The 26,698-nt window shown below is 47.6% G+C and overlaps 1 protein-coding gene and 1 long non-coding RNA gene across 2 annotated transcripts; one reads left to right on the forward strand and one right to left on the reverse strand.

Moving 5' to 3' along the window:
• The first annotated feature begins 393 nt into the window (after positions 1–393).
• On the forward strand, positions 394–13,959 carry LOC149858616 (uncharacterized). Its single transcript, XM_090061333.1, has 2 exons — positions 394–838; positions 12,152–13,959. Exon 2 carries the CDS (start codon positions 12,862–12,864, stop codon positions 13,549–13,551), a length of 690 nt encoding a protein of 229 aa, XP_089917459.1. The 5' UTR covers positions 394–838; positions 12,152–12,861; the 3' UTR covers positions 13,552–13,959.
• An 8,358-nt stretch (positions 13,960–22,317) lies between these two features.
• LOC149858617 (uncharacterized) lies at positions 22,318–26,529 on the reverse strand. The gene is made up of 3 exons (XR_016443826.1): positions 26,464–26,529; positions 25,209–25,632; positions 22,318–24,560 (listed from the first exon to the last, which is right to left on the reverse strand). It is a non-coding gene; the product is annotated as an uncharacterized LOC149858617 (long non-coding RNA).
• Between the last annotated feature and the right edge of the window lie 169 nt (positions 26,530–26,698).

Raw genomic sequence — 26,698 nt, forward strand, 5'->3', positions numbered from 1 at the left:
CATGGTTGCAGTTCCTTGGGACAAGTCGGGTCTCAATTGCTGTGGATAGGAAAAGCAGAGCTCCTTAAAAGTGAAAAATCTCTTGGTTCCATCTCCCATCTTGCTTCCCATCCTGTAGTTCTTTGTTTCCCTTTTCCCAACCTGCAGTTCAACTCTCTCCCCCGCAAGTAAGTGCTACTGAGCTAAAAGGCAGGGGGGCAAAGGGAAGGGGATGGTGGAGACGTTCACCAGTGGGGCAGGATGCAGAAGGAAGTCACGAAGTAGGCTCCTGCCTGTTCAGCAGTTGCCTGTGGTGACAAGAGCCTGGCAGTATATTTAAAACTTTCAAGCAGCTGCTATTGCTGGGGTTGTAAGCCCCAGGGCTGGGCTGTAAGCCCCAGGACAGAGGCGGTGGGCTGTGCTGTTCTGTGCCTCCCTGAATTGTGCATAACTATCTCTCAGCAGCCACCAGAGGGCACTGGGAGCCTATGTTCTCCTCACCCAAAGACTCTGTCTTCTATGTTCTGTGTCTTCTGCTTGAGAGACATAAATGCTGCAGTCAACACAGCCTGTTCCATGCTCTCCAGAAAGTGTCACAGAAAGTGCCGCCTCCTCGCTGTCACTGGCACAGGAAGGGAGCAATTCAGGAGGGAATCGACTAAGCGAGCAGCTTCCTGAGTTTGGGAAAGGAAACATCCTGTGGATGAGGGGGGTCTCAGAAGTTCATGGGCACATGCTGCGAATTTAGACTGTTCAGGAGTCACTGTGACCTCCCCCAGCTCAGGAGACCAGCAGGGAATCCTCTATGCAGTGGAGCCCCTTCAGCAACCTCTGGATCCCAATGTAACCTGAAGCCAAAGTAAGTCTAAAGTCCTTTTTCATTCACTCTTCAAGCCTAGTGCCTGGAGGGGTGGCTGGAGAGCCACTTAGGGAGTTTCAGTGAGCTGTTGTGGGCCCAGGTGGAGGAGGGGGTGCTGATCCGGCATGGCAGGAGGGCAATGGGGTGGGGGGCGATTGTTCCTATCTATGCCCAGCCTGCCCACTCTACACTCACTGCTGGGGGCACCGGACGGAGTGGGTGGGCAGGGTCTCCATGTAGACTGTCCCAGGACCCCCACAGGCATGGCACACTCAACCTGGCTGATGGGATGGGGCCACGGGCAGGCAGGCAGTGACTTCCAGAAGTGGAATGGGCGGGCAGGACTGAGGCCAGAGCTGGGATTGTGGGGCGATGACAGCACAGGGCTTGGGGCCCAGGGCAGAGCCGCAATCCACTCCCCACACATCCCTGCAATGGGGAACTACTGCCTATTGTCACTACTGTGACTCAGGCTCTGACCCCGCACTGTCACCGCCTTATGATCTAGGCCCCAGACTCAGCTACCACCTGACCATCCTGTTCCCAGCTGCCACTCACTGTCCATCTGCAGCCCCATCCCATCCACCTGGCCAAGCACACCCTGCCCACTGGGGGCCTGGGCTGGTCTCCATGGCAACCCTGCCTGCCCTATTGGGCACCCCCAACAGTGGGTAAGAGCAGACTGGCAGCAGCATCTGGGCAGAGAGTCCAGCCACCGCATCGCCCCTGCCCTGCTCTGCCCAGTGCCTAGGGGTAGTGAGATGGGCTGCATGTGCCATGCCTGGGGCTGCCCCTCACACCTGGGCCAGGCACATGCATGGGACCCACAGTGGGCCAGATAAAATCCCTTGGCAGGCCAGATCCGGCCCATGGGCCATATTTTGCCCATTCCTGCTCTAGTATCAGAGAACACAGTACCAAATCAGTGGTTGCCCAAGTTTTCTCTGCAATGCCCTTTCAAACAACCTGTAGCTTCTTATCAACAGCGAAGACAAAACCCATGTCCTCAAAGCCCAGGCCTCAGCCACTCAAGCTACAGAAAATCTCCATCATCTGTTAATGCCGTAGGGCCAGCGCTAAACAACAGAGCAGCTCCTACTGCTCTGAGCAGGGCTGACAGAAAGACACAAGAATAGCCACAGAGCAAAGAGCACAGGCATTTTTTGAAGAGCATTTGATCTACACTGTGTCATCAGGTATCCAGATGTGCTACAAAGGTGATGCCACAGAGAAACACACAGGAAATGGGCTGGTTCTGCAGGCACTGAAGAGCAACCCATAACTTTAGACATGCTGCTTTCCACTCCAGTCTAGCTTTAATCTGTGGCTCTTTCCATCCCACTAGCATATGTACAGATTGAGACATGCTAAGGCCAAAGTGAACCATCTGGATGGCTGATATTTCACCTAGGATTGGAGCACTTCACATGTATTATTTAAATTCCTCTCCCAAGCCCCTGAGAAGATACAAAGGGGTTCCTGAGGTGCAAAGAAATTGAGTAAGGGCCACGGTAATTTTGGGCACTTCCTGGAACTCATAACACCTGGATTGTTTACACATTAACACCTGAAACTAGTTTTAAGAACTTAGGCAGCTCAGAGTTACACCACTCAAGGGCAGGATAATCTCTGATCTGTGCTACTCATCTCATTGTGCACTAAGGTGTAGTCACTCTAGGCTACACCTTAGTGGGACCCGCCCCCCCCCCCACTGAACTGGATTGGGCCCACTACCCCCACCACCCCAGTTCTCCCCGGCACCCCAGATCCTTGCTCTTTGTCTCTTGATCTGCTTAGTTGTGGCTGAGCCTACTGTTTGTCCCAAGGAAGCAGGCAGGGAAGGTTTAAGCTGCCTGCCCAGCCCTAACCACTGCTGCTTTCTGGGTGGGTTCAGCCCAAACAAGAGCAGCAGCCCACCAGGAGAGACTGGGCAGGCAGGTTAACCTTTCCCTCCCTGTTCCCCAGAGGCAGGCAGCCTGGCAGCTACAAGGAACTCAGAAAGACCTCACAACAAAGGCAAAATGGTATTGACACTCTGGATTCCTATTTGAAATATTGGGTTTTTCATATGAAATGTGTAAGCATTTGCATATCTAACAGCACTAGTAATGCTTGGCACCCTGTGGCACCCTTAAAAGGATTTCAGTGCCCCAGGGTGCTGTGACACCCCAGTTAAGGATCACTGCCTTAGCACTTCGGCATAGGTTTTCAAAAACACCCATAGTTGAACTAACATAGGAAAAATAGAGAATGCTGAAGCTCAAAATAACTGGCAGATTTGTATCTGTCGAAACAGTTATAACCCAAATAAGTTCCACACACACCTCCCCACCCTCAACTTTTGGATGTACCTCCAGGGAAACTTTTCTGAAAAGCTCTAACAGTGCGCTTCTCTGCTGACTCCTGTTGTGGCATTACATGGTCATAGAACCTAGCAATGGGAAGAGAAACAATCAGCGAGATAGTCTGCATCAGGAAGACATCAGTAGGGTCCTAGCTTTTGAAAACATACTGTGATTTGGGTGCCCAGTTGGAAACCCTTAAGGAGCTTGAGGTTTAAAAGCACTGAGCAATGACCCACAGAAAAGGAGTCCCCTTTCATGGTCTTTCAAGCGAATCATCCAAAATCACAAGGCAGTTCAAAAGTATAGTAACCTGAATAACAGGCCCAGCCCTTGTGGAGCGTCTTTGGCACAGATGAGAAGTTAACTGTCAGTCTCTTCAGGTCCACAATGACATTCTTTCTCCATCCTACAAGAAAAGGTTGGTGATCTGCTACAATTCAACAGGTACAATCCCTGCCTAACCAACTTATAGTTGAATTTGTCTCTAGTTGGCAAAATATTTGGCCCTAAAAGCCTGATTTTTTGTGTATTGCCACCCAATAGTCATTTCACCTTTGTCTGTGTGACCTTGTTCAGCATGCTTTGTGTATCCTCCAAAAGCTGGCCCAACCAGGGTATGGTTTTGACACAGCTCCATGCTATGGGAGTTAGTCCATTAGCTCAAGCTACAGTAGCTCTTAAAGTTACAAGGCCTGGATCCGGACCCTGGCTATAACCAAAATAATGGCTACATCTGCAGTAGAGAAATTGAGAAATTTGCCATATTAAAACCTGTTCTAATCTGCCATCCAATTTAAGGAAGGAGCTTCAGGGTGTTTGTATTGCTCTGGCCTGTAAAAGGAACTTAAATCAGATGTTAATGGTTCTCTAAGAACCCTTTGCAAAGGGCGTCCCTTGATAACTGAACTGGTATATGAGCCTTTACGTGAGCTGATCTCCAAATGCCAAGTGGATCAAGGGAGTGGTAAGAATTCACTGAGCTACAGTTATCTGCTGCTTCCCATGAACCATGAGTAGCTAAATATAAATGCAATGATTTGTATGACCCCAGAATGCAGAGGAAACAGAAGTGGCTTAAATCTCTCTCTCCCCTTCCCCCACACTGCATTTTTAGGTACAGAACACTAAGAAGTGGTTTTTAAATCAGTTCAGAACATCATGTGAGAGCCTGCCAAACCATTTGGGATGGAGTCAGCACTAGTCCAGTCTTTGTAATGCTTTGGTGACCTAAGATGGTACACCAGGCCAAATAATCAGCTGATGCAAATCAGTGCAGCCCATCAAAGATGATAGGCTTTTCATCAGCTGAAAATACAGCCCATGGTCACATCACTATCCATTACACTATTTCCTTTGCTGTAGAAGCACAAACAATCACCATAAATAGGATGAAGTTCAACAAGGACAAGTGCAGAGTGCTATACGTAGGGCGTAAAAATATCCAGCACACTTACTGGCTGTGGGAACGACCCTCTCAGCAGCACAGAAGTGGAAAGGGACCTCGGAGTCATACTGGACTCCAAGATGAACATCAGCTGTCAGTGTGACAAAATTATCAGTAAAGCTAACCACACTTTATCATGACGAATAGATGCAAGGATGTGATACTTCCCCCTATGTGGCTTTGGTCAGACCGCAGTTGGAGTACTGAGTCCAGTTTTGAGTGCCGTACTTTAAGAAGGATGTGGATAATAGGAGTGTGTGAAGCAGGCCCTATTCAATTCAGATTCAGCCCGAATCGGGGACAGTGATTCAATTTGTTGATTCGGATCACTGACCCTGATTTGATTCAGCCAAATCTGAAGATTCGATGCTGATTCAGAGACTCAGTGATTCAGACATAGACACAGCTTTAAAAGTTTTTTCTACATACCTTGAGGTACCGGTGCTGTGGGAGCTTGATGCCGAATTATATAGGACTGAATTAAGCACAGGCTCAGACCTGTTCAATTTAAAACTTTTATTGTTTCACAAAGTCATAAACTAAAGGAGCTCTGTTGGTTCACAAGGTTCCCAAATCAAGCCCTTGCTCTCTAACCCGGAGGCTAGGTGCGGCTGCCTGATTCAGTAGTCTCAGAACTGGTCAACAGCTCATTTAAAAGGAGTCCCTTATCTTTTTTTTGGCAAAAGATACAAAACTGTCCCCATGGTGGAAGTGAGGCATCTAACATAACTTTACTATTAGTTATATATGATAACACTTATACATATGCATTTCTAATTCTTACTTTTATTGGTTATTTAGTTAACTTATCTATCAGGTGATACACTTTGTATTATAATCATTACGCTTCTTATGTTAATTCTTAATGACCTTTATATTTCTTATGCTAATTTTCTATAACCTAAATACATTATTCATCTATATGTTTTGCTGGTTTTTGCAGGGTTAAAATGTCAAAACTGACATAATATGTGGTTGTTTTTTCGTCATTGCGGTTTAGCCATGCAGTTTCCTATTTTTAACAATGTAAGCGGCATGTCTGCTATTTTTATCATTGTTTAAAGGTCAGAAGTTCAGTATTTTCATCTAAGGGTCAGAAAGTGATTACCAGAATGTCAATCGCTGACTTCTCAACCTCCTTGAAGCATTCTGGGAGTTTTAGTGCATTTTTTTTAATGCTAGGCCTTGCTTAGCATAAGCACTCTCTCACAGGTGCGGCTTGTGAACGCTGCGAAGCTGGGGCAGATGGAGCGTCCCACAAGAGCGCGGGGGCCCTCCACATGCTCAGCGGTGAACCTGGAAGTGCATTAGAAGCATTTCCAGTCCACTTCTGGGTCTGCCAGGGAGACACCCTCCCCCCACACCGGGCTCAGCAATCAAACCCCGGGTGCCCCCACCCCAGACCCAGAAAGCATCAGGCGCCAAGCTGGCGGGGAGCCCCCCCGCATGCTCGCTGGCAGACCCAGGAGAGGACCGGAAGTGCTTCTTGTCTACTTCCAGGTCTGCTGCCAAGCACGCTGGGGAGCCCCCCATGTTCCTGTGGGACGCTCCATGTGCCCCAGCATTGCAGCACTCATGAGCCCCTGCTACCTAGTGGTATGCAGAAAAAACATTTAAAGCTGTCTCTATGTCTGAATCTCCAAATCTTTCCGAATCTCTCTGAATTGATTCAGAGGGTTCCGATTCAATTCGGAGAGATTAAAAGGTCCTCTGATTCAATCTGGATTCAGAGGTTCGGCCACTGAATTGGGCCAAATCTTCGCCAAATTGAATCAGGGACCAAAGCTTCGCACAGCCCTAGTGGATAACCTTGAGAGGGTCCAGAGGAGGGCCACTCGTATGGATAAGGGTTTGCAGGTCAAGCCCTATGAGGAGAGACTGGGGTTGTGACAGCTGAAAATTGTGTTTAAGGTGCTTGCTGAATGCTGTGAAGATTAGACCAGGTGTTTCTTACCATTTGTTCATGTATTATAAGCTGTATGTTGCTGCTAAGAGCCTAATTAAAGTTAAAGAGTAATGAAGTCTTGTATGTTTCATAGTTTAATACTAGATAAGGTCGGAAGGGACCTGAGCAGATCATCAAGTCCAACCCCCTGCCTTGGGCAGAAAAGAATGCTGGGGTCAAACAACCCCGGCTAGGTGATTATCTAGCCTCTTTTTGAAGACCCCCAGGGTAGAAGCAAGCACCACTTCCCTTGGAAGTTGGTTCCAGATCCTAGCCAACCTGACTGTGAAGTAGTGCCTCCTGATATCTAGCCTAAATCTATTCTCGGTCAACTTATGGCCATTGTTCCTCGTTACTCCTGGTAGTGCTCGGGAGTAGTAAGGCCTAGTAAATTTAGCAAAGCCTTTTAGAAGAAGTAGTAAGCTTTGTGGCACGGTTAAAATTAACCTTATCGGAGGAATGCAAAGGCTTGTACTGCTATCGGTCAGTCCCAAGGAAAGTTTGCAGTGGGGAAATCTGTATGGCTGTAAGTTATCATCATAGCTCAGAAGTTATAAATTGGCTAGCACATCCGGAAGTCATTTAGAAGGGAGATGCAGCTCTGACAAAGAAGCTACTGATTAGAAGTTAGCTGCTGACCTGGTTTCAGTGGGCCTGTGGATCTCAAGGAGCCCGAGGACTGAATACCAGGGTCCTTTCCGGTACCCCTCGGACAGCGCTGACTGGGGACGTCTGACTTCGCTGAGCTTTGAAGAAGAGGAACTTGTCATATATCAGGCATCAGAGGGGACTCCCAATAAATTGCCGACACAAATTATTGTTGTCTGTCATTGTTGCCTTATTATATTATTCATAGTTGTGTGTTTGTTAAGTCAATAAACCTTTCTAACCTTTCTACCCCCGACCACTCTCTCAACCCCGAACCCTCCACTGGCAGCTAGGACAGAGGGACCTGGATCTCTTCAGCCTCTGCAAGAGAAGACTGAGAGGTGATCATGTGGCCGCCTACAAATTCACTGGGGGACGCAGCAAGGAATCAGAGATGCTCTCTCTGTTCACCAGGCGCCTCTTGGGGTAACAAGGAACAACAGTCACAAACTGACAGGGAGCAGATTTTGGCTGGACATCAGGAAGAACTTCTTCATGGTGAGGGTGGCCAGAATTTGGATCGGGCTTCCCAGCGAGGTGGTGCTCTGCCCTCCATAGTTTCATAGTTAGTAGGGTCAGGAGGGACCTGAGCAGATCATCAAGTCCAACCCCTTGCCATGGCAGGAAAGAGTACTGGGGTCAAATGACCCCGGCAAGGTGATTGTCTAGCCTTGTCTTAAAGACCCCCAGAGTAGGAGCCAGCACCACTTTGCTTGGAAGTTGGTTCCAGATCCTATCCGCCCTGACAGTGAAGTAGCACCTCCTGCTGTCTAGTCTGAATTTACCCTCTGCCAGCTTGTGACCGTTATTTCTAGTCACTCCTGGTACTGCTCGGAGGAACAGGGACTCCCCCAATGCCTGCTGGTCCCCTCTAACTAGTTTGTAACAGGCCACTAGATCCCCCTTCAGCCTTCTCTTGTGGAGGCTGAATAGGTTCAGGTCCTGTAGCCTCTCCTCATAGGGCCTGCCCTGCTGCCTGCTGATCATGCGAGAGGCCCTCCTCTGGACCCTCTCCATGTTGTCCACATCCCTCTTGAAGTGTGGTGCCCAGAACTGGACACAATACTCCAACTGCAGCCTGACCCATGCCACATAGAGGGGGAGTATCACCTCCTTGGACCTGCCTGAGATGCATTTGTGGATGCATGACAAAGTGCGGTTGGCCTTTCTGACTGCATCCCCACGCTGCCAGCCCATGTTCATCTTGGTATCAATGATGACTCCAAGATCTTTCTCTGCCTCTGCACTGATGAAAAGGGAGTTCCCCAGCCTGTAGGTACGGTGCTGGTTCTTCCTCCCCAGGTGCAGCACCTTGCACTTGTCAGTGTTGAATCCCATTCTATTCTCGTCTGCCCACCCCTGTAACCTGTCTAGGTCCGATTGTAGCCTATTCCTTCCTTATAGCATGCCCACATCCCCCTACATTTTACTGCAAATTTGAACAGGGTGCTTTTTACCCCCTTGTCCAAGTCGCTGATGAAGATGTTGAACAGTGTGGGTCCAAGGACCACGCCTGGGGGACCCCACTGCCCACATCCCTCCAGGTCGAAAATGACCCGTCCACCACCACTCTCTGGATGCAGCCCTCCAGCTAGCTGGTGACCCATTTGACTGTGTAGGTGTTGACACCACAGTCCCCCAGTTTTTTAATGAGAATGGGGTGAGAGACAGTGTTAAAGGTCCTCCGAAAGTCCAGGAAGACTACGTCCACTGCTACCCCTGCATCTAAGGATTTGGTGACCTGGGCACAGAAGGCCACCAGGTTGGTCTGACAGGACCTGCCTCTAATGAACCCATGTTGGTTGCCCCTAAGCATAACCTCTCCTGCTGGCCCCTCGTGGACATGTGCCAGAATAATTCTCTCAAAAACCTTACCCAGGATCGAGGTAAGACTAACTGGCCTATAGTTTCCCGGGACCTCCTTCCTCCCTTTTTTGAAGATGGGAACTACGTTGGCCCTCTTCCAGTCCTCTGGCACCACACCAGAGCACCACGAGTGCTTGTAAAGCGGTGCCAGGGGTCCCACAATGACCTCAGCTAATTCCCTCAGCACTCTGCGGTGGAGATTGTCTGGACCAGCTGATTTGAATACATCCAGTCCCTCCAGAAGTTCCCTGACTAGTCCTCACTGAACCTTGGCCTAGGTGCACCTCCCCTGGGGCCTGAGGGGGGCCCAGTGGTGGGGCTAATCCGGTCCCTGCTCAGGAAAATGGAGGCAAAGAGTTGTTAAATAGGTTAGCTTTGTTGTCTGGTGTGATGACCAAATTTACCCGGTACCTGCTTTTTGCCCCCTATGTATTTAAAAAAGGACTTCTAGTTGTCCTTGATCTAGGAAGTTAGTCCCAATTCCATCTCTGCCTTGGCCTTCCTGATCACCCCCCTGCAGCCCCAAGCAACCGCAGTATAGTCTTCCCTGGTGATGGCCCCTCCCTTCCATTGGGTGTACGCCTCCCTTTTAGCTAGGAGACACTCCCGGATGCTTTTGGTGAGCCATGGGGGCTTTTGCTCCCTCCTGATCCCTTTGATCCTCGTTGGGATTACCTCCCTTTGGGCTTGGAGGATCATGTCCTTAAGGAGCGACCACTCTTTTTGGACACCTGGCTCCCCTCCCCTCCGGGACCTCAGTGCTTCCCCGACTATTGTCCTTAGCTCATTGAAGTCTGCCCTCCTGAAATCTAGGGCTGCTGCCTTGCTGCAGGCCTTTGCCACCTTGTGCTGGAAGGTGAATTCCAGCAGGCAATGATCACTGTCACCCAGGTGGTCGAGCACCTGCAGCCCCTTCATCAGGTCATCACCAGTGGCCAGCACCAGGTCCAACAAGGTATCTCCCCTGGTGGGGCTGTACACCTCCTGGGTTAGATGGAGGTCCTGCATTTTGGCTAGGAACCTACATGAGTGGTCAGACCTGGCTGACTGCTCTTCCCAGCCGATGTCTGGAAAGTTCAGGTCACCCATGATGACCACGTCCTTTGACCTAACTGCCTCCGTGACCTGACTTGAGAATTCCTGGTCTAGCTCTTCCCTTTAGTTGGGTGGTCTGTAGTAGACCCCCACCGTTAAGTCTCTTTTCCCTCGACTGCCTTGTCTTCTAACTCAGAGCACTTCAGTGTGCCCCTCCTTTGATCCTGTGCTACCTGGTGAGGATATGTATTCCTCCTTAATGTAGAACGCCACACCCCCACCTTTCCTCCCTGTCCTGTCCCTCCTGTACAGCCTATAGCCCTTGATATTCACCGCCCAGTCATGCGTTGGGTCCCACCACATTTCAGTGAGCCCCACTATGTCTGCGTTGGTGTCAGCTAGCAGGAGGGTAGTTCCTACTGCTTGTTTCCCATACTACGAGCATTTGTGTAGAGGCATTTGAGGCCTCCTGAGGATATGTGCACTGGCCCCCTAATCACAGCATTGCCCTGGCCCCTGTTTCTTACCTGTGTATATGTTCCACTCATCGGTCTAGGCTGGGCTGTACTTGTGAGTGCTGCTTGGTTTAGCAGTCCAAGGCTTCCTCCGCCCTCATCTTCCCCTTCCCCCAACGAGCCTAGTTTAAAGCTGGAGGAGATCCACCAACCTAGAAGAGAACACGTTTACCTGTAGGGGAAAGGTAGAGCCCATCCCATCAGAGCATGTCTCTCATTGTGATGTGCGGGTCATTGTCAAGGAAGCCAAAGCCCGCCTCAAGACACCATTCCCGAAGCCACCAGTTGGTCTCTGTGATGCACGTCTCATGCCGTCTTCCACGTCTGCTCACTGATAGCACAGAAGAGAATACCACCTGTGCAACTACCTCCTTCAGAAAGCCCCCCAGAGCGTGGTAGTCTGCCATCAGGGGATCAGGGCTTCTCCTGGCTGCATCATTAGTACCCACATGGATTAGGACCATGGGGTAGTAATCGGTGGGCTGGATCATGGCCTGGATCATCCCCATCACATCTTGAATCCCTTGGAGGTCGTTAAGAGAAGACTGGATAGGCATCTGGCTGGGGTCATCTGATCCCAGCACTTTTTCCTGCCCAGGGTAGGGGGTCGGACTATATGATCTGTTGAGGTTGATGACCCTGAAACTCATGCTAAGCTTGCACCTACTCACAAAAGTTAAAATACAGAATAATAATGCTAACTGCAAGAGGATGCGAGTTCAAGGCTAGGCCATCTAAGAAGGAATAATGAAGTATCTCTTCCAGCTTATCTTGCTATATTCAGAATGATTTCAAGTAGACTCTTAGTTGTCTGGTGTGTAACCATATGAAATATCTATCCTTGATTAATTAGTATGGTAAATATTTCTTTTGCAACTAACTCGTGTTTATTTGCAGAAAGAGACATTCTCCATATGTAATAGATGTCTCCTCCTGATTTAGTATGTTTTTCCTGGCTGTTAATTAGTTTCCTGATATGTTTCAAACTGGATAACCTCTTGTTACCGAAGAAGGTAACTCATTCAAATTAAAATTTTCTGATAACTAGTAATGAGCAGGTTTTTCCTGTCAATTACTGCTTGGGACTCTGTCTTCATTTACACAACTAAAAGAATGCTTTGAAGATGCTAAACTAAAGGTATAAAAAGGCAGTAAAACAGCAAACAGCACGCGCACTTCAAGAGTGAGAAATATCTCTGACATCAGTTGCTGATGCACCCGACTTAACCGAGAAGTCGAAGAGAAACAGACCACCTCTTCATTGCCTGTTTGGTGAGAAATCATCATCTTATAGCTAATTACTGGACTTTGATTTGGTTTGGGCTCACTTGACTTGATTTTAAATACCTGTAGTAAATAAAGTCTTTCTGTCACTCATCAAACGAGGTGTCGTGTCAATCCCTGGGCTAGTCCGGAATCCTAGGTTTTTATTGCTAACAAGGTCCCTTCCAACCCTAGCATCTATGAATCTATGAATCTATGAAATTTAAAAATCATAACTCACTCTTTCCACAGGAAATGAAGGCCATGTAGCTGATCATGTTGGTGAAATCAAAGGTTATGAGCCCAAATGGAGACGTCCAGCGTGCCACAATATGAGAACTGAAGGCAACAAGCACTTGCCACCTGAATCCATTCTACGTCCACGAGACATCTTGTGTCTAGGGTGAAGTTCCCAGTTTCTGAAGTGTTGACCATCCTCAAGGCAAAGTTCCTGTAGCCTTCCTGTACATTTATGGTATTCAAGGGATAGTAACTAGCAACATCTGAGACATTCATCAGGAAGGAGTGGAAACTACTGGGGCTGGCTTTTCTTATGCTGCAGTAGAACAACACCTGGATGCTCACAGTAGCAGAGATATAGGTGGGGCTAGCTAGAGAGATGTATTAAGTGACTGAATACCTGGCCTTCTTCTAAAGTAGTATTCTCTCGCTTCTTGGCCTCTTGAAGGCTCAGATCAAGTGTAGTACGCAATGCCACGTGCCGCCTCGGGAACCGCATCGGCTGCGCCTGGAGCTGGACCGAGGAGGGCCGGGAGCTGGGAGTCTGCCTGCGCCCAGCCCCGCATGCCGACCGCATCACCGTCACACCCCGCATGAGGACCTTCCTGGAGAGGTTCCTGAAGGACGCCGTCCGCAACAAGTACGCTGGCGACCTGAGGGCCAAACCTGACCAGGGCAAGGTCTTTGACGTCACCTCGAAGTGAGAGGCTAGCAACCACTTCATGCCCAGCGGGAGCTTCACGCGCTTTGCGGACTGGTGCTTCCTCCACCGCGCCCGCCTCAACTGCCTGCCTCTGAACGGGGCCGTGCGCTTCGGCCACCGGGACAAGGGGTGCCGACGGTGCGGCTACGCGGTGGAGACCCTCCCCCACGTGCTGTGCAGCTGCAGGCCGCACGCCAGAGCCTGGCAGCTGTGCCACAGCGCTGTCCAGGACCGCCTGGTGCGAGCCATGCCGGCCGGGGCGGGGGAGATCTCCATGAACCGCACCGTCCTGGGCTGCGAGAGCCAGCTGCGCCCCGACATCGTCGTCACGAACCACGAGGCCAAGAAGATCGTGATGGTGGACGTCACCATCCCCTTCGAGAACCGGCGCCAAGCCTTCACCGAGGCCCGGGCTCGCAAGCGGGAGAAGTACGCCCCGCTGGCCGACACCCTGAGGAGCCACAGCTACGACGTGACGGTGGACGCGCTCATCGTGGGGACGCTCGGAGCCTGGGACCCCAACGAGAGCGTCCTCCGCGCCTGCCGCGTTTCCCGCCGCTACGCCAAGCTGATGCGCTGCCTCATGGTGTCCGACACCATCCACTGGTCCCGCGACATCTACATGGAGCACATCACGGGCCACCGCCAGTACATTGACCCCTACAGACCAGCCGCCGCCGGACCGGACCCGGAGGACACCGCCGCCTGAACCGCGCCCCCACCGCTTCGCTTCGCGTCGAGAGGAGTTCGCTGCCACGGACGACCCCGCCCCACCCGAAGAGGACCCCCGCGATCGGACTTTATGGACTGAGACGCTCACTCCGAGCCACTTCCTTCAACATCGCGGACCACTGTAACGGGTATGTGTGTATCTATCTTCTTTCCCTCTCAGCGTCGCGATCCCCCCTCCCACCTCCCCCTTCCGCACCCTCCCACCCCCGGGCTTAGTTGGCTAACATTGTATGGTATGTAACCTAGTCGCGTTCCACTCCTCTCCCCCACCCCTCGATTGTTAGTCCCTCGCTCGGGCGCTTTGTATTTCCATCTCAACTTTGTCATCTTTTTCCTGGATTCCCCATCCAAAACATCTACTAATAAAAGTCATTCTCTTGCTGACCCTTTACTCAATATGCCACAATGGCATTCTGGAAAGGCATGATGTATAAAAAGGCATCTACTTCTTCCCAGGGCAAGGGAGGGATGATATATATTGTACTCCAGCTGCAGACTAGTAACAGCTGTTCAAGGACATATGTGCATTTTGGGGTATTACAGGAAAAGGTATGGGCAGTAAAGACAGCCACTGGCTTCTCTGTGGTAATGGTCATGCCATACACATCATCTGCACCTTTTAACAGGATGCCTTGGAAGGTGTTAGCCAGAGGTTTCACAGACTCTCCATTGGCATACAGACCTGTTAAGTAAAACCTGCCTTTCACCTTAATAGTAGCACTGTTGTTCTCTCCATGTGATACAGTGGAGAACACTGGATAGCTCCCCAGGTGTTACACAGTGGGAGTCATGAGGTAGTATTTATTTCCCCAAGAGGAAACAGGATAGAGCACAGTGTTTTGGAGCTGGCTGCTGACAAACATGACAGAGACATCCTTGTCACCCTTGACCAGAACTGTGTTGTGGAACTTGAAGTTGGTGCTGCCATTAATCTTCACCAGTTCTGGCAGCTTGACTGTCTCTGTCATCCCCTGCTTTATAGTAATGGGTTCAAATGTGCCATTGGAGTCAGAAAGAGACACTGAAGATGAATAACCAGTAATCAGCACTTCAACCAGACCAGCATTCCCACAGACCTGTATGTAGGAGACAATAAACTCTTTCCCCAGAGCCTCTCTTGGCCATGTGTCTATGAAGAAAATCAGCAGAAAGGAAAATACAGTCAATAGATGAAGAAGTGGAAAGTGAAAGGCACCAAATGCATTTTGCTCAGGCCAAAAAAATCAAACCTGATAAAAGGAAATAAGCTAAAAAATCCTAATGTAGCTGGAGACCCCTAAGCTCAAATCTTACTCATGATTCTGTAATAAAAATGAGCCCTTAAAGGGGAACCTGCCAACCAACAAACCCAGTTACTGCTACCTTTCTCTAGCTCTCCTAATTTTCCCTGGGCCCTTTGGTGGTGGTAACTAAAGGGCCCTTCCACTTTTGAGTGTGATCACAGTAAAACTAGAACCCCTTAAGGAATAAAAAAGAAAGCAAGTGAACAAACATGGATCAAGAAATTCCCTTATTCTTTTCCAGTTCTGAAGTTTCTGGGTTATATTCTCAAATCTGGTCTATAACCCAAAGTTTATCCACCCCTATTAACAACTTGAGTATTCCCAGTCCCAGTGACACAGGTTCTTGCATTAGTGTACAGATAATCCTGCCTAGTTGTCTTTATCATGATGCAAACACTTTATAAAACGGTGTTAACGTCAATAACAGGAGAACTTACTCATTTGGTTTGTCCTTTGGGTGCCCACTCGTAGTAAAGACCAGGACAGTCCAAGAAGGAAAAATACTTGTGAGAATATAAAACAAAAATTGTTTAAATTCTGAGCTGTAGTATTAAACAATACCAGAAGAGGCTACTAAATCCACAATGGAGTCCAAGCACCTCTATTATTTGATCCCAGTCTCAATTATGCTGTGAAGTGAACATCTCTGGAGAGGACAGTTTACAATAAACTTGCTGACAAATACACATTCTGTTCCTGTCCGGCCAGTAGCTGCTCTATACCTCCATGCCTAAAAAGCCCAATTGATAAAAGAATCCTTCCTACCCCTCCATATTCTGAGGCCAGAGGTCCACCAAGTCCCTAAGGAGGAACACCTGACCATTGCTAGCTATCCAGTAGGGTAGCAGCTGGCCTCCTGCCCTCTCACATCTTGGCTCCCGCATCACTGTCTCTGCCCTGCTTACCTGTTGGAAGTGAGAAGTTCTGTCTTTCCATGGCTGCTCAGGAGAAATCAAGTTCTGAAATTCTGGCCCCTGTATCATTCTTATCAGAGATGTAGCAGGAAACAAAACTGCGTAGCCTACCCTATCAGAACTTCCCCTCCACCCCCTGCATTTAGAAATAACGCTAGATGCCTGAAAACTTAAGGACTTTGGGCCAAGTTCATCTTGAACTCAGTCCTTATCTTACTATAACCTGTGGCAGGTTCAGGTGTTGTGACAGAGTTGATGGTAGTCTTATGTAGAGTTTAGATGATGAATTTGTCTGGGATGGTTTGGATAGGGTTGACCTTGCATCAGGCAGGGGGTTGGACTAGGTGTGAACTTTGGAAGTTACTTCCAGCCCCACTTCTCTATGATTCTATATTTCTTACCAACTAAGGATGGCTGCCAACAAAGGACAGGAGAGCCTCAGATACTCCCCTTCTCTTGAACAGCTCCATAACAGAGAACTGGACATAACCAGTGATGGCCCTGGACAATGGACACAGAAATAGGATGCTGGACAAACAAGGGTTACAAAAGCAAGCTCAGGTGCTTACTTGCATGTGACACAAGCCTGTTCCACAGCACATGTACAACCCCCTCCACCTGCACCCCACTTCAATCCCTTTTCAAGGGAAGTTCCCCATTCTAACCTTCAAATCACTCCCCAGCAATATCCTGTAGTGCATAAAAGGCTAATTCTGTGCTGCAACCTCTAACACAAGGCTCAGCAAAAGCCCCTGTTTGCCCCTTCTGATCTCAGAGCCAGGTAGGACTACGAAGGATGTTCCCACCCATCCCGTTGCGCCTCTTTGAGGTGAGCTGCCTGCTAATTAGGCAACAGATTTCTGAGCAAGCCAAGAGGCAGAGCTTATAAGACACTAAAAGGAAGCATGCTTAGGGACTGGTGACATGGGACGTTTCTGGGTCACCTCTCTTTTGAATTTGTCTTTGACATTGAGGAGCAGAAAGCAAAAGGTCAGGTTTCTGGGGGCTGTGAAGTGTCACAGAGGCCCAATGCCTCCCACTGCTGTTGGGTGAAGTTGGCAACAAGCCATCCTTTGCTTCTGCCTGTGCCATGGAGCACAGTCTTGCTCAGCAAATTTCAAAAGTTACTTCTGAAGAAAGAAGTAGCTGTGCAGAATGAGACAGTGCAAAAGGCTGAGCTGAAGCTGAAGCAGGAAAGAGTAGGTCATTATCAGAAGAAAGCCCTTTCCTGTTTATGCTCCTTTCAACCAGTAGGATCCTACAACAGCAGGGCCCCAGTCTATTTGGCTTCCTAATTTATCACTAATAGCTTGAATTCCAAATCTGTTCCTCTTCCACCTAAGCCTCCAAAGAAGGCTGGTGACTTGCACTCTCTACAGGTGCATAATGCATCCTCACTGGTGATGGAGCCATGAATCGATACTTAAACACAAGCCAGGGAGATATTCTCCCTAGAACTATTCATTTAGTCTACCTGACATGGACAAGGTGGACAGAATCCAGCCCTAAATTATCTTTTCCCCTTTTTGAATATTTCCCACAAACTGACTGCAATCCCTTGAATTTATAAGTTGTTCACACTTCACCAACAAATCTTTTAGCTGCCAGGATTTGTTCAGTGCTCAAGCTGTTTTGTTTCTTTCACCTGCTCTTATTTCCAACTCAGCAAAAGACTTTGATTCTAACATAAAAAACCAGATATGATTAGCTACAGCCAGGCAAAACAATACAAAACAAGAGGTGGAAAATTTTGACATTTTCTACATTTTGCATTCAAGGTCAAATGAGATTTCTCTTTGAAACTGGGGTGTTTAAATTCTGCTGAAAACCTGTTTAGGCAGCTACTCATTCACACTAGATCTGGCCTGTAGGGGTTAACAAGAAATTCTGGATTAAGAAGGGCATTCATCGTTTGGGAACATAATGGAAAGATTCAAGTATATTAATTTACCAGAGGGCATTGGGCTCAGTGTCCCTAGAAGTACTTTCCAGTCCCGTGCTCATAGCCGAGGGTTCATGGAGCAGGGTAAACCAACCTATCTGTTTGAACTTGTTTTCCTATAGAACAAAGTAAAAGCAGGAGGACCGGAAAATAAATTAGCTTAGCAAATACTGCCCTAAGGATAAATGATATAAGGAGTGTAGCAGGCCAGAGGCCGCATACCAGAGTGCAGTCTAGCTAGTCTTCCCCTGGAAATACAAGGATTGAAGAAGTTTTAAGGTCCCCTCTCCTAACAGATGACTAAAGGCAAAAGGACTTAGTAGGACACTTTATGTTTCACTGTTGCACAGTGACGAGTGGAAGGTAAAGATTCATACAAACAGTCCCAGACCAACAGACGCAAACAGTGAAGCCCTATATTGTCTTTTAAAAAAGGTCAGACATGGACCTTCCAGTGCTCCCACACTGTGTGAGAAACCATGTGCAAGGAAGATCTGGTGTCTGATGTCTGTTCTGCCATCTCCTGTGTGTCATGTTCTTGAAAGACGCTGATATTTATGTGAGTATAATCAAAACAAAACTTTGCTCAGTGGCACTGAAACCACCCCATTTTTTTCAGACCTTGTCCCCATGTAATTGATTGGAACAAAGGACTACACTAGAAAGAACTTACCTGGCAGGGGAAACATCATGTATCTGGGTCCATGAAGGCAGTTTTCCTTAAGCCCCCGGGGAATAACTGTTCTTCTGGCATGGTTTAGTACCTGCCGAAGTTTTGGGGCTTAAAGCCCACTTTATGAAAATGGGAGGCTCCTCCCTAGCTTGCTTCTGTGGCCATATGGCTGACAGCCAGCGAAACTTGGGGGCATCTGAGCCTCAAGCCTCCTGACTTGGGCCTGCATGTAGGATGCCTACCGAAAGACTCTGGATATATCTGAAGCCCCTGGTGTGGGGTGAAGGATGTTTGTCAGTTGTAGCACCACTTATGGTTGTGGACTGACTCACGGATTTGGACTTGATTTGACTGATTTGGCTTGGAACACATAAAGTTTCTTAAAAAAAAAAAAAGAACTTGATGGGGCAGCTACATGAAAGGACTGAGGGAGCCTCTGAGAGTGGGACCCAAAGCAATCAGTCCTGTTCTCACTCTACTTCCTTAGCAGCTCTGACCATCATTTAAACATATCAGCAACTGTTAATCTTGGCATTACAGCAGTGCAGGGGTGTCCCAAACAACAGCTATGCCCCAATGGGCCAAATGCTGCATATACAGTGGGAGTAAGAGTCAGTCCCTGGCCCAAAAATTTTATCATCTAAATTGACAAAAGACAGATCATGATTCCCATGGTCCAGGTAGAAAGCTGAGACATAAAGAGATTAAATAACTGTCCCAAGTCCATGAGGCTTGGAAAAGAGGACAGGCTAATTTCCCATCTTCTCTAGAAAATCTGAATTCATTTCCTGTTTTCCAGGTGTTGACAGAAGTATCCCAGGATGAGCAGCTTCATGATTTATTTAAAACACTGAACTGATTATGTCTGGGGAATCACTGAGATGAGTCACAAGAGTCTGTTCTAAAGTCTCACAGTGATAACACCCAGGACTTGCTAAGTCATCTGGTTTAGAGAGGCTGAGATCAAAGGTTTGAATTCCATCAGAAACTACCTTTTTTCTTTGCTTTTTCCTCTCATCCTTTTTTAACACTTGCTCATCAAGAGACTGAAATGAACTTCTCATTTTGGCAACAGCTTCCCAGTTACTTACAAGCAGATTTTAAAAACTGAGGATCTTAGCTGTAGCATTGTACAATGTAAAAAGCAATTGTCCAACTGGGAATTCATCTCATCCGAGTCACTTGCACAGTTCCCTGTGGCATGGTGCCCTCTAGCATTGCTTTGTGACAGAGAGTACAAGTAGCCCTTATCCTAGGCCTAGTGATTTAAGAACTCATTCTTATCTTTATAAAAATTAAAAAGTGATTTTGAATTGTAACCAGGCTCCATGGGGCAAATATTGTGTAGCAGCAGTAGACAGAGAAGGCTGTAAGCATGAGACCAAAATAAAGCACCTACTGAATACTTGTTTGTTGCCATAATATAACAGCACAACCTGGAGTGTTTTAGTGCTTCAGTAACAATACCAGTCTTTCCATAAGCCCGTGCCACCTGTGGGGCAGGGAATATAATAAGGTGTGTTTAAATTGTAAACCAGCCTTCTTTAACATGAAGTTAATTGTAATTGCATGTCACCAGATAGATGCAGAACCTGATTCTGATCTTGTTTAAATCACTCATATACCCCTATGACGTCATTAACTTCAGTCGTTATTCCTGATTTTTACTGGCGCCTATGGGTGTCTATACACATACAGCAAGGCTGCTCCAGCAGACTCCAACATCATGTGTATCAGCATTCCCTTGCTGAAAAATAGCACTGGGGGCACTTTAATTAATGCTTGCCATTTTTCAGCATGGAGATGCTGATACATGGGATGCTCTGGGCACTTTAATTAGAGCAGCTGTCAGAGCCACTTTAATTAAAGCCCCTCCCACCCTCCAGAGCACATGTATAAATGCTCTATAAGTCCACAATCAGACTGCAATCAAAGCATTTGTTAGTGAGACCTCAAATTCTATATAGTAAGTAAAGATGTTCTGAATTCACTAGAGTATAATTAACTAGCTGATAGATTTGGAAAAGCTAGAAATGTCTTAGGGATGATGGGCCAACTCCTTAGCTGGTATAAATTGTCATAGGTCCATTTGTTTCAATGCCACTATGCTTAGTTATACCAGCTGAGGCACTCCATGGGGCCAGACTATCTCTGGTCCACTGAAGAGCCTTTAGTGTGCTCTCAGACTGTGGTCTCAGTTATACTTGCATAAACAAGAGGTGGTTAGACACAATCAGATCCTCCTCTCAGTTGATGAAACAGTGCTAGCATCTCACAGGAAGGGGCTCCAAACCTGCAGCAGAAAGTCCAGAAAGGGCAAGGCACCATCTCCTGTCTGCTGCCAGTTAGTTTCACCATAAGAAATTACTTTAGCAAATAGGGAAACAACTATTTAAATATTTGTGTTCACATGTTTTCCTGTAGTAATGTTTGGTGCATTCTAATAAGCCCAGAAAAAAGCTTTGATTGCTGGCATATCTTCATTGACTTTGGGAAGCTTACTCCCATAATGGATTTGGCCCTCTGAACATTTCAGAGAATTTGGCTGCTGAGACAGACTGAGTCATTGCACCGGAAACTGATCTTAATCATACTGGTATAAACTTGGAATAACTCCATCAGCTTCAACTGATTTATTTTGGATTTACACAGGTGTAAATGAGATTGGAATCTCAGTGCTATTGGAGTGCAGCAGATGTTCCTGATTATTTTCTATTCTTGTTTTATTAATTAACACTATGTGTGAATTTAGTTCTGGTGAAAGGTGCTGGGCTGGCAGATCTGAGGCTTGATTCTGAGTTGTGAACCAGTTGGGCACTGAAGACTCCATGCACTGCAGGAATATGCCCTTTTTTTTCCACTGGAAAGAGCTGGCAATAGTTGAACAAGCTGTCCATGTGCCATGTGGTTCCACTATGCCTCAGGCAAAACCTGGACTAGTGGTTCTCAACCTTTTTAGACTCAAGGCATCCCTACGAAAATGCCAGCTCCTAGTCTTCACTTGTATTTTGACTGCAAAAAAATAACAGAGCAATTCTCCTATTGCAAACTCAGAAAGCCCACAACAGGGAAGAATGCTTTTAACATTATCAATTCCTGCACAAAATCTCTATGTATATCTTGTGAATTATGCCTGTATGACTTACAGTGCTAATATGGTATGACACCCCACGGCACCCTTGAAAGGATCTCAAGGCACTCCAGGGTATGGTACCCTGATTGAAAATCACTGACTTAGAAGATCCAACTTCCAGGTGTACATCAGTAATTGCTGGGACTATGGCAATAACTTCTGGGGCCTTTTCTGTTCTTGATCTCTATACTCAGGTTGGTGACACTGAGACCAATTCACAATGTGTGTAACAACAGATATGGAGCCTGAATACCTCTTCTAAAGACAACTGGACTGACACTCTCTGCCTTGATTCAAATTGCAGACAAGCAGCTTTCCAATGGGATTAGCACTGTCGCACCATGCTGGGCTTAATTTAGACCAGTGACCTATAAGTTACTAATGCATCTGGATCTCATTCTCATGAGTAAGATATAAAAGTCCATATAAATTGGATGGAAAATAAAATCTCTATATCCTGTTAACAATCCCTTAAAGCATCCAGATATTTATCTAGTATTATTATGGGTACCTGTCTATATCACTTGTTTTAAATGTGCCAGCTACTAAGGTATCTGAGTGCTCCGGTGCCATTGGAAACTAACCTATGCATGCCAGACATGCTTCTCATTATAGCAGAGAGCAAGCTATAAGTAAGCTACATACAAATATACGTGTATGTATATATATATATCATTATAATAATTATTATAATCCAGACACATATAGATATAATAATGTGTTATGTCATAAAATATATGTAATTCATTAATAAATAAATAAATAATGATAACGGTATAACACTGAGGTTCTGGGTATTTATGTAATAATATTCAAAAACCTTCTCTTAACCCTAGGGTGACACCTGGAATTTATTAATGCTGCACAGTTGTTTTGAAAAGTGACAAAGGCACATCTAGATCACAGCTGCAGTGTGGCCCAGTCAGGTAAGCCTCTTAGTATACCCTAACTGACTCCTTTAAGCACTCCCAGCCCTGGAAATACAGCCCAGGCAGTCACCTTTCAGTTGGCGTTAGTTTCAGTAACTTCAGTTGAGTGAAGCCAGTTTTCATCTGCTGAGGATATGACCCAGTGCAGTGTAAGGGGAAAGTGACCGGAGCCTTGGTGTATTACACCAACAGTCTGATATTGTGCCTATCCAATGTTGGCAAATGCTTATCTCCTCAGTTTCATCAGTGTGAATCCATTAAAGCCCAACTGAACTCCTCTTAACTTCTACACCACTGTAACTGTGACGAGAATCTGGTCCTTAAATGATTTGCCTCTGGTTATACCAGGAGACTGTTTCATTATGTAATTACTCCAGTAAATCAGGAGTAATTCTAAGAAAGCCTACACAGTTTTAAAACTATAAAACTTCAAAAAAGTAGAATAAAAAATAAGATTCAAATTTTGTAACTTCTAAGGCAGTATCAACCTCAAGAAAATCCCATTTTCTCCTAGTGCAGCCAGTGTGGGCCTAATTCTGATTTCGCTCTAGGCTTAAACTAGCCTAATGCTACTTGGCCAGATTCTGTTCTTATTGACAGTGGTATAACTCTTAAGTAACTGTATTTCTTCTAATACAGTGATTCTAGATGGGTATTGGTGTAACTGAGAGCAGAATCCTGGTCATTGGTTTGGCTTCCTCTTTTTGCTGTAGGATAATTAGTTAACATAACTTCAGTCAGTGGTATTTGACTGGTGTAAAATCAGCATAAAAAAAGAACTGGACTCTGCGAGTTTAATCCTTAATGAAACACTGGCATTCTACAACAAATGCTTTAGGGAGGGTTAGAGGGGGAGACGTTTCACAAGTCACATCACACCATGTCCATGCAAATCTGCACACAAAACAAGGCAAACACATAATAAGCCTCCTTGTGTGAAGCCCAGAGTGCAGTGGCACATGTCATGCCTTTCGCAGCCTGGCCTTCCCCAAGACTCCACAACTGTAGTCTTGTGGAGGAAAGAAAAGACCCATTCTAAAGGGGAGAAAATGGCAGTTCCTCAGTGTTAAACACAGGGGATAGAAAGCTTGTTTAAACTATCTCTGAACACTTCTTTACTTTCCTCTGGTGCTGGCTGAATTTAGAATGAGTACATGATGTGGACTTCCTCCATATGTATCGTCTGGACCATTTTTGTGTTGCATTTCCACAGAGTTATGGCTGGAATCCCATACCTGCCACTGAAATTACAGAGCTCTTGAAAGTATTAGTCAACCGAATGGAAACTTCTGCTTCACTGAACCAAAATTCCAGATCAGAACATGACTGAGTCTGAAGGTTGGGATCTAATTAAGTCCTGTTTTTCCCACCCAGATTGAAGAGGGTTTCTGCGACAAGGTGGATCTCCGTATGGAGAAAGTGAAGAACCTCTGTGCTGAGTTAAACCTTTGGAAATGAGAATACAAAGGTACCTGTTTCCATTATGCTTCCTTTGCTCACTGTCTACTGTAACACCATGGTAACTGTTCAACACCAGCAGTGGCGGTTCCTTGATATGACAATGACAGTCTTCCAGTAGATAGGAAAGTCATTGGTGAGTCTGGAGATGACTGAAGAGGCCAATGCAAGATCTGTATGTTCAATGGCAGGTGTGGTATACAGCTCCAGAAGGAAGGGGAACATCCTGGTTCAGCACTCTCAGAAGGTAGGGAACATTCAAAGAAGCAACCAAGCTAGCAAGAGAAAGAATGAGTAATCACAAGGTGACAGTGAGATCTCAATGCAGTTCTCCTGAGTTATGCTCCATTATCTTGGATATCACACTTTTTTTTCCCCTTCACCTTTCACAATCTTATGTGGCCCTCAGCCATACCGTCACCATCTCTTTGCCTACCACCACACAAAAGCAGGACTCCTGTCAGTTCATCCAACGCAGAAGAATATTAGTGCATTGGCTGGTAGCGCCAACCACGGAACTGGAAGTACCAGCGGAAGTGCACTTCTGGTTTTGCCACTGGCTCAGCGATCAGCTGCAGGGGACCACCCCCTCGGTTGGCGATCTGGTGCCCCACCAGACTCAGGAGGCACCAGTCGCCCATGTATCTTTGTGCCCTAAAGGTAGAGGAAAAGGAATAAGAGTGCAGATGAGTGTAATTTGTCAAAAAGGAGCCAGGAGTGGCGTTCAAGGGCTGTGACAGAAGAGAAAAAGGAGGCATAACTTAAAAGCAGCCATTTAGCTCAGTTGGTTAGAGCCTGATATAAATGACACCAAGGTTGTAGGTTCAATCCCTGGCTAAATGATCTCTTGGGGTCCCTTCCAGCCATATTTTTTCACAACTTCCATATGGTCTAGCAGTAATGATTCCTGGGTTTTTCACCCAGGCAGCCTGGGTTTGACTCTCAGTGTGGGAATGCACCTTGTTTTAGCTAAGTGTGGACACCTGGGTTCTCTCCCTCCTCTGTGCTTAGAGGGTGGTGAGGTCTCGGAGCCTGGATGCCCAAGTCCCCCCCAGCTCAGGGAGGTCTCTGTCAGCAGTGTGAGGGCCAGGCTTTGATTCTCTGCATGGGTGACTGGTCAGTGGCGAGCAGCAATGGTACACAGAAGCTGTCAACGGCAGTCAATCTCAGGGGGGGAACATGCCCTCCCCACCAGTTGCCTCTGGTGTGTTGAGAGGGGCTGGGGGTTGATAGGCACCCAGGTCCCCTAGCTCTCTTAGCTGTTCCCACATGGTCTAATGGTAAGGATTCCTGATTTCTCACCTAGGTTCAGTTCCTGGTATGGAAATAGCTCTGCCTTTGGTCAGAAAAGGAGAGGCTGAAAGACTTGGGACTGTTCAGCCTGGATCAGAGGGGACTTGGTAACAGCCTGTAAGTGTATCAGGGCCCAGAGGAGCATCTGTTCACTAAGGAACCCCAGGAGAGGATAAGAAACAAACCTACTGAAGATCACTTTAGACTGGACATAAGGGAAAACTTCTTTGCACGCTGAGGGTTTGGAAAAATCTCTCCCCAGAGGTGGTACAGTCACCTACCTCAGCGATCTTCCAAGAGTGTCTTGACACCCACCTTGCTGGGGTCATCTGATCCCAGCAGTCTTTCCTATCCAAGTGCAGGGGGGCTGAACCCGATGATCTTGTAAGGTCCCTTCCATCCTCTAACATCTATGAAAATCCTGCCTTGCATACTGCCAAGTCACATTATTAAAGGATCAAAGTTAGATCCATGTGGGACACAAAAAGACATGGATGTTCTTCAGTCTCTACCCCATTCCCAAGGCCTGTGGCAGGGGCTGCCATCCTCCTCCGGCACTGCACTCCTAGCATAAAACCACTGCCGTGACTCCTGATGGCACCAGGCCCAGATTAATGCATAGGCAAACTAGACACATGTGGGCAACCCCAGTCCCCACCACCATGGCAGCAGTGCTAATGACCCCACCCGCCTCCCCTCTGCTGGCCTTGCTGCCATGGCGGCTGCTTCCCAGCACCACCATGGAGCCCTGCTCCCCGCAGGCAGCAATGCCAGAGTGCAGAGGAGGGTCTCAACTGGCCTGGGGCCCACACGTTGGTTTGCCTAGGGCCCACTAAAGGGTCAATCCGGCCCTGCCTGGCATTCTAACCCAACGTCTCCTGGGAAGCCCTGACCAAAGCCCTTCCCTGACCTCCCCCCCTCGCAGACACCCTGCAGTCTCTCCCCAAGCCTAAACTCCCAAACTAGGCTCCCCTCAGGGTCTCTTCCCCCTCTGCCCAAGCCTCCTCCCTGTGGTCTCCTAAGAGTCTCGGCTGCGAATGCCCTTATCTGGCCTCCCATCCCCTGGACTCCCTGTGACCCCCCCCCAGCCCACGCTCTAGGGTCTCCTCGCTCTGTACTACCTTATCCTCCTCACCTGGTCCCCGCAGGTCCCTCTCCTACACCCTCCCCCATGGTCTCCGCAGGGCCTCCTCCCCCACAGGTTCCCAGATCCCAGTGGCAACATGTAGAGGATGCATGTGCACCCCGACAGCGCTGGTTCAACCTGACAGGCTGCGCTCCCCCTCAGGTGATGGGCAGAGGGACAGCAAGAGCGCTAGCCAGGGAGCCGCAACGCCAGATGAAAGGCGGAGTGATAGGTGACTATCTCTATCAATCAACGCTTAGTGCATTCTCTATTGGTCTCTGGAACAAGGCAGATCCCACCCCCTCTATCATTGCACTCAAGCCTCTCCTTGAGCCCAATAGGTGGCACGACTTGTCCATTAACTCTCTTCCGA

The sequence above is a fragment of the Crocodylus siamensis genome, chromosome 8, assembly GCF_052110815.1.
Source record: "Crocodylus siamensis isolate JL-2025a chromosome 8, ASM5211081v1, whole genome shotgun sequence".
Classification (NCBI taxonomy): Eukaryota; Metazoa; Chordata; order Crocodylia; family Crocodylidae; genus Crocodylus; species Crocodylus siamensis.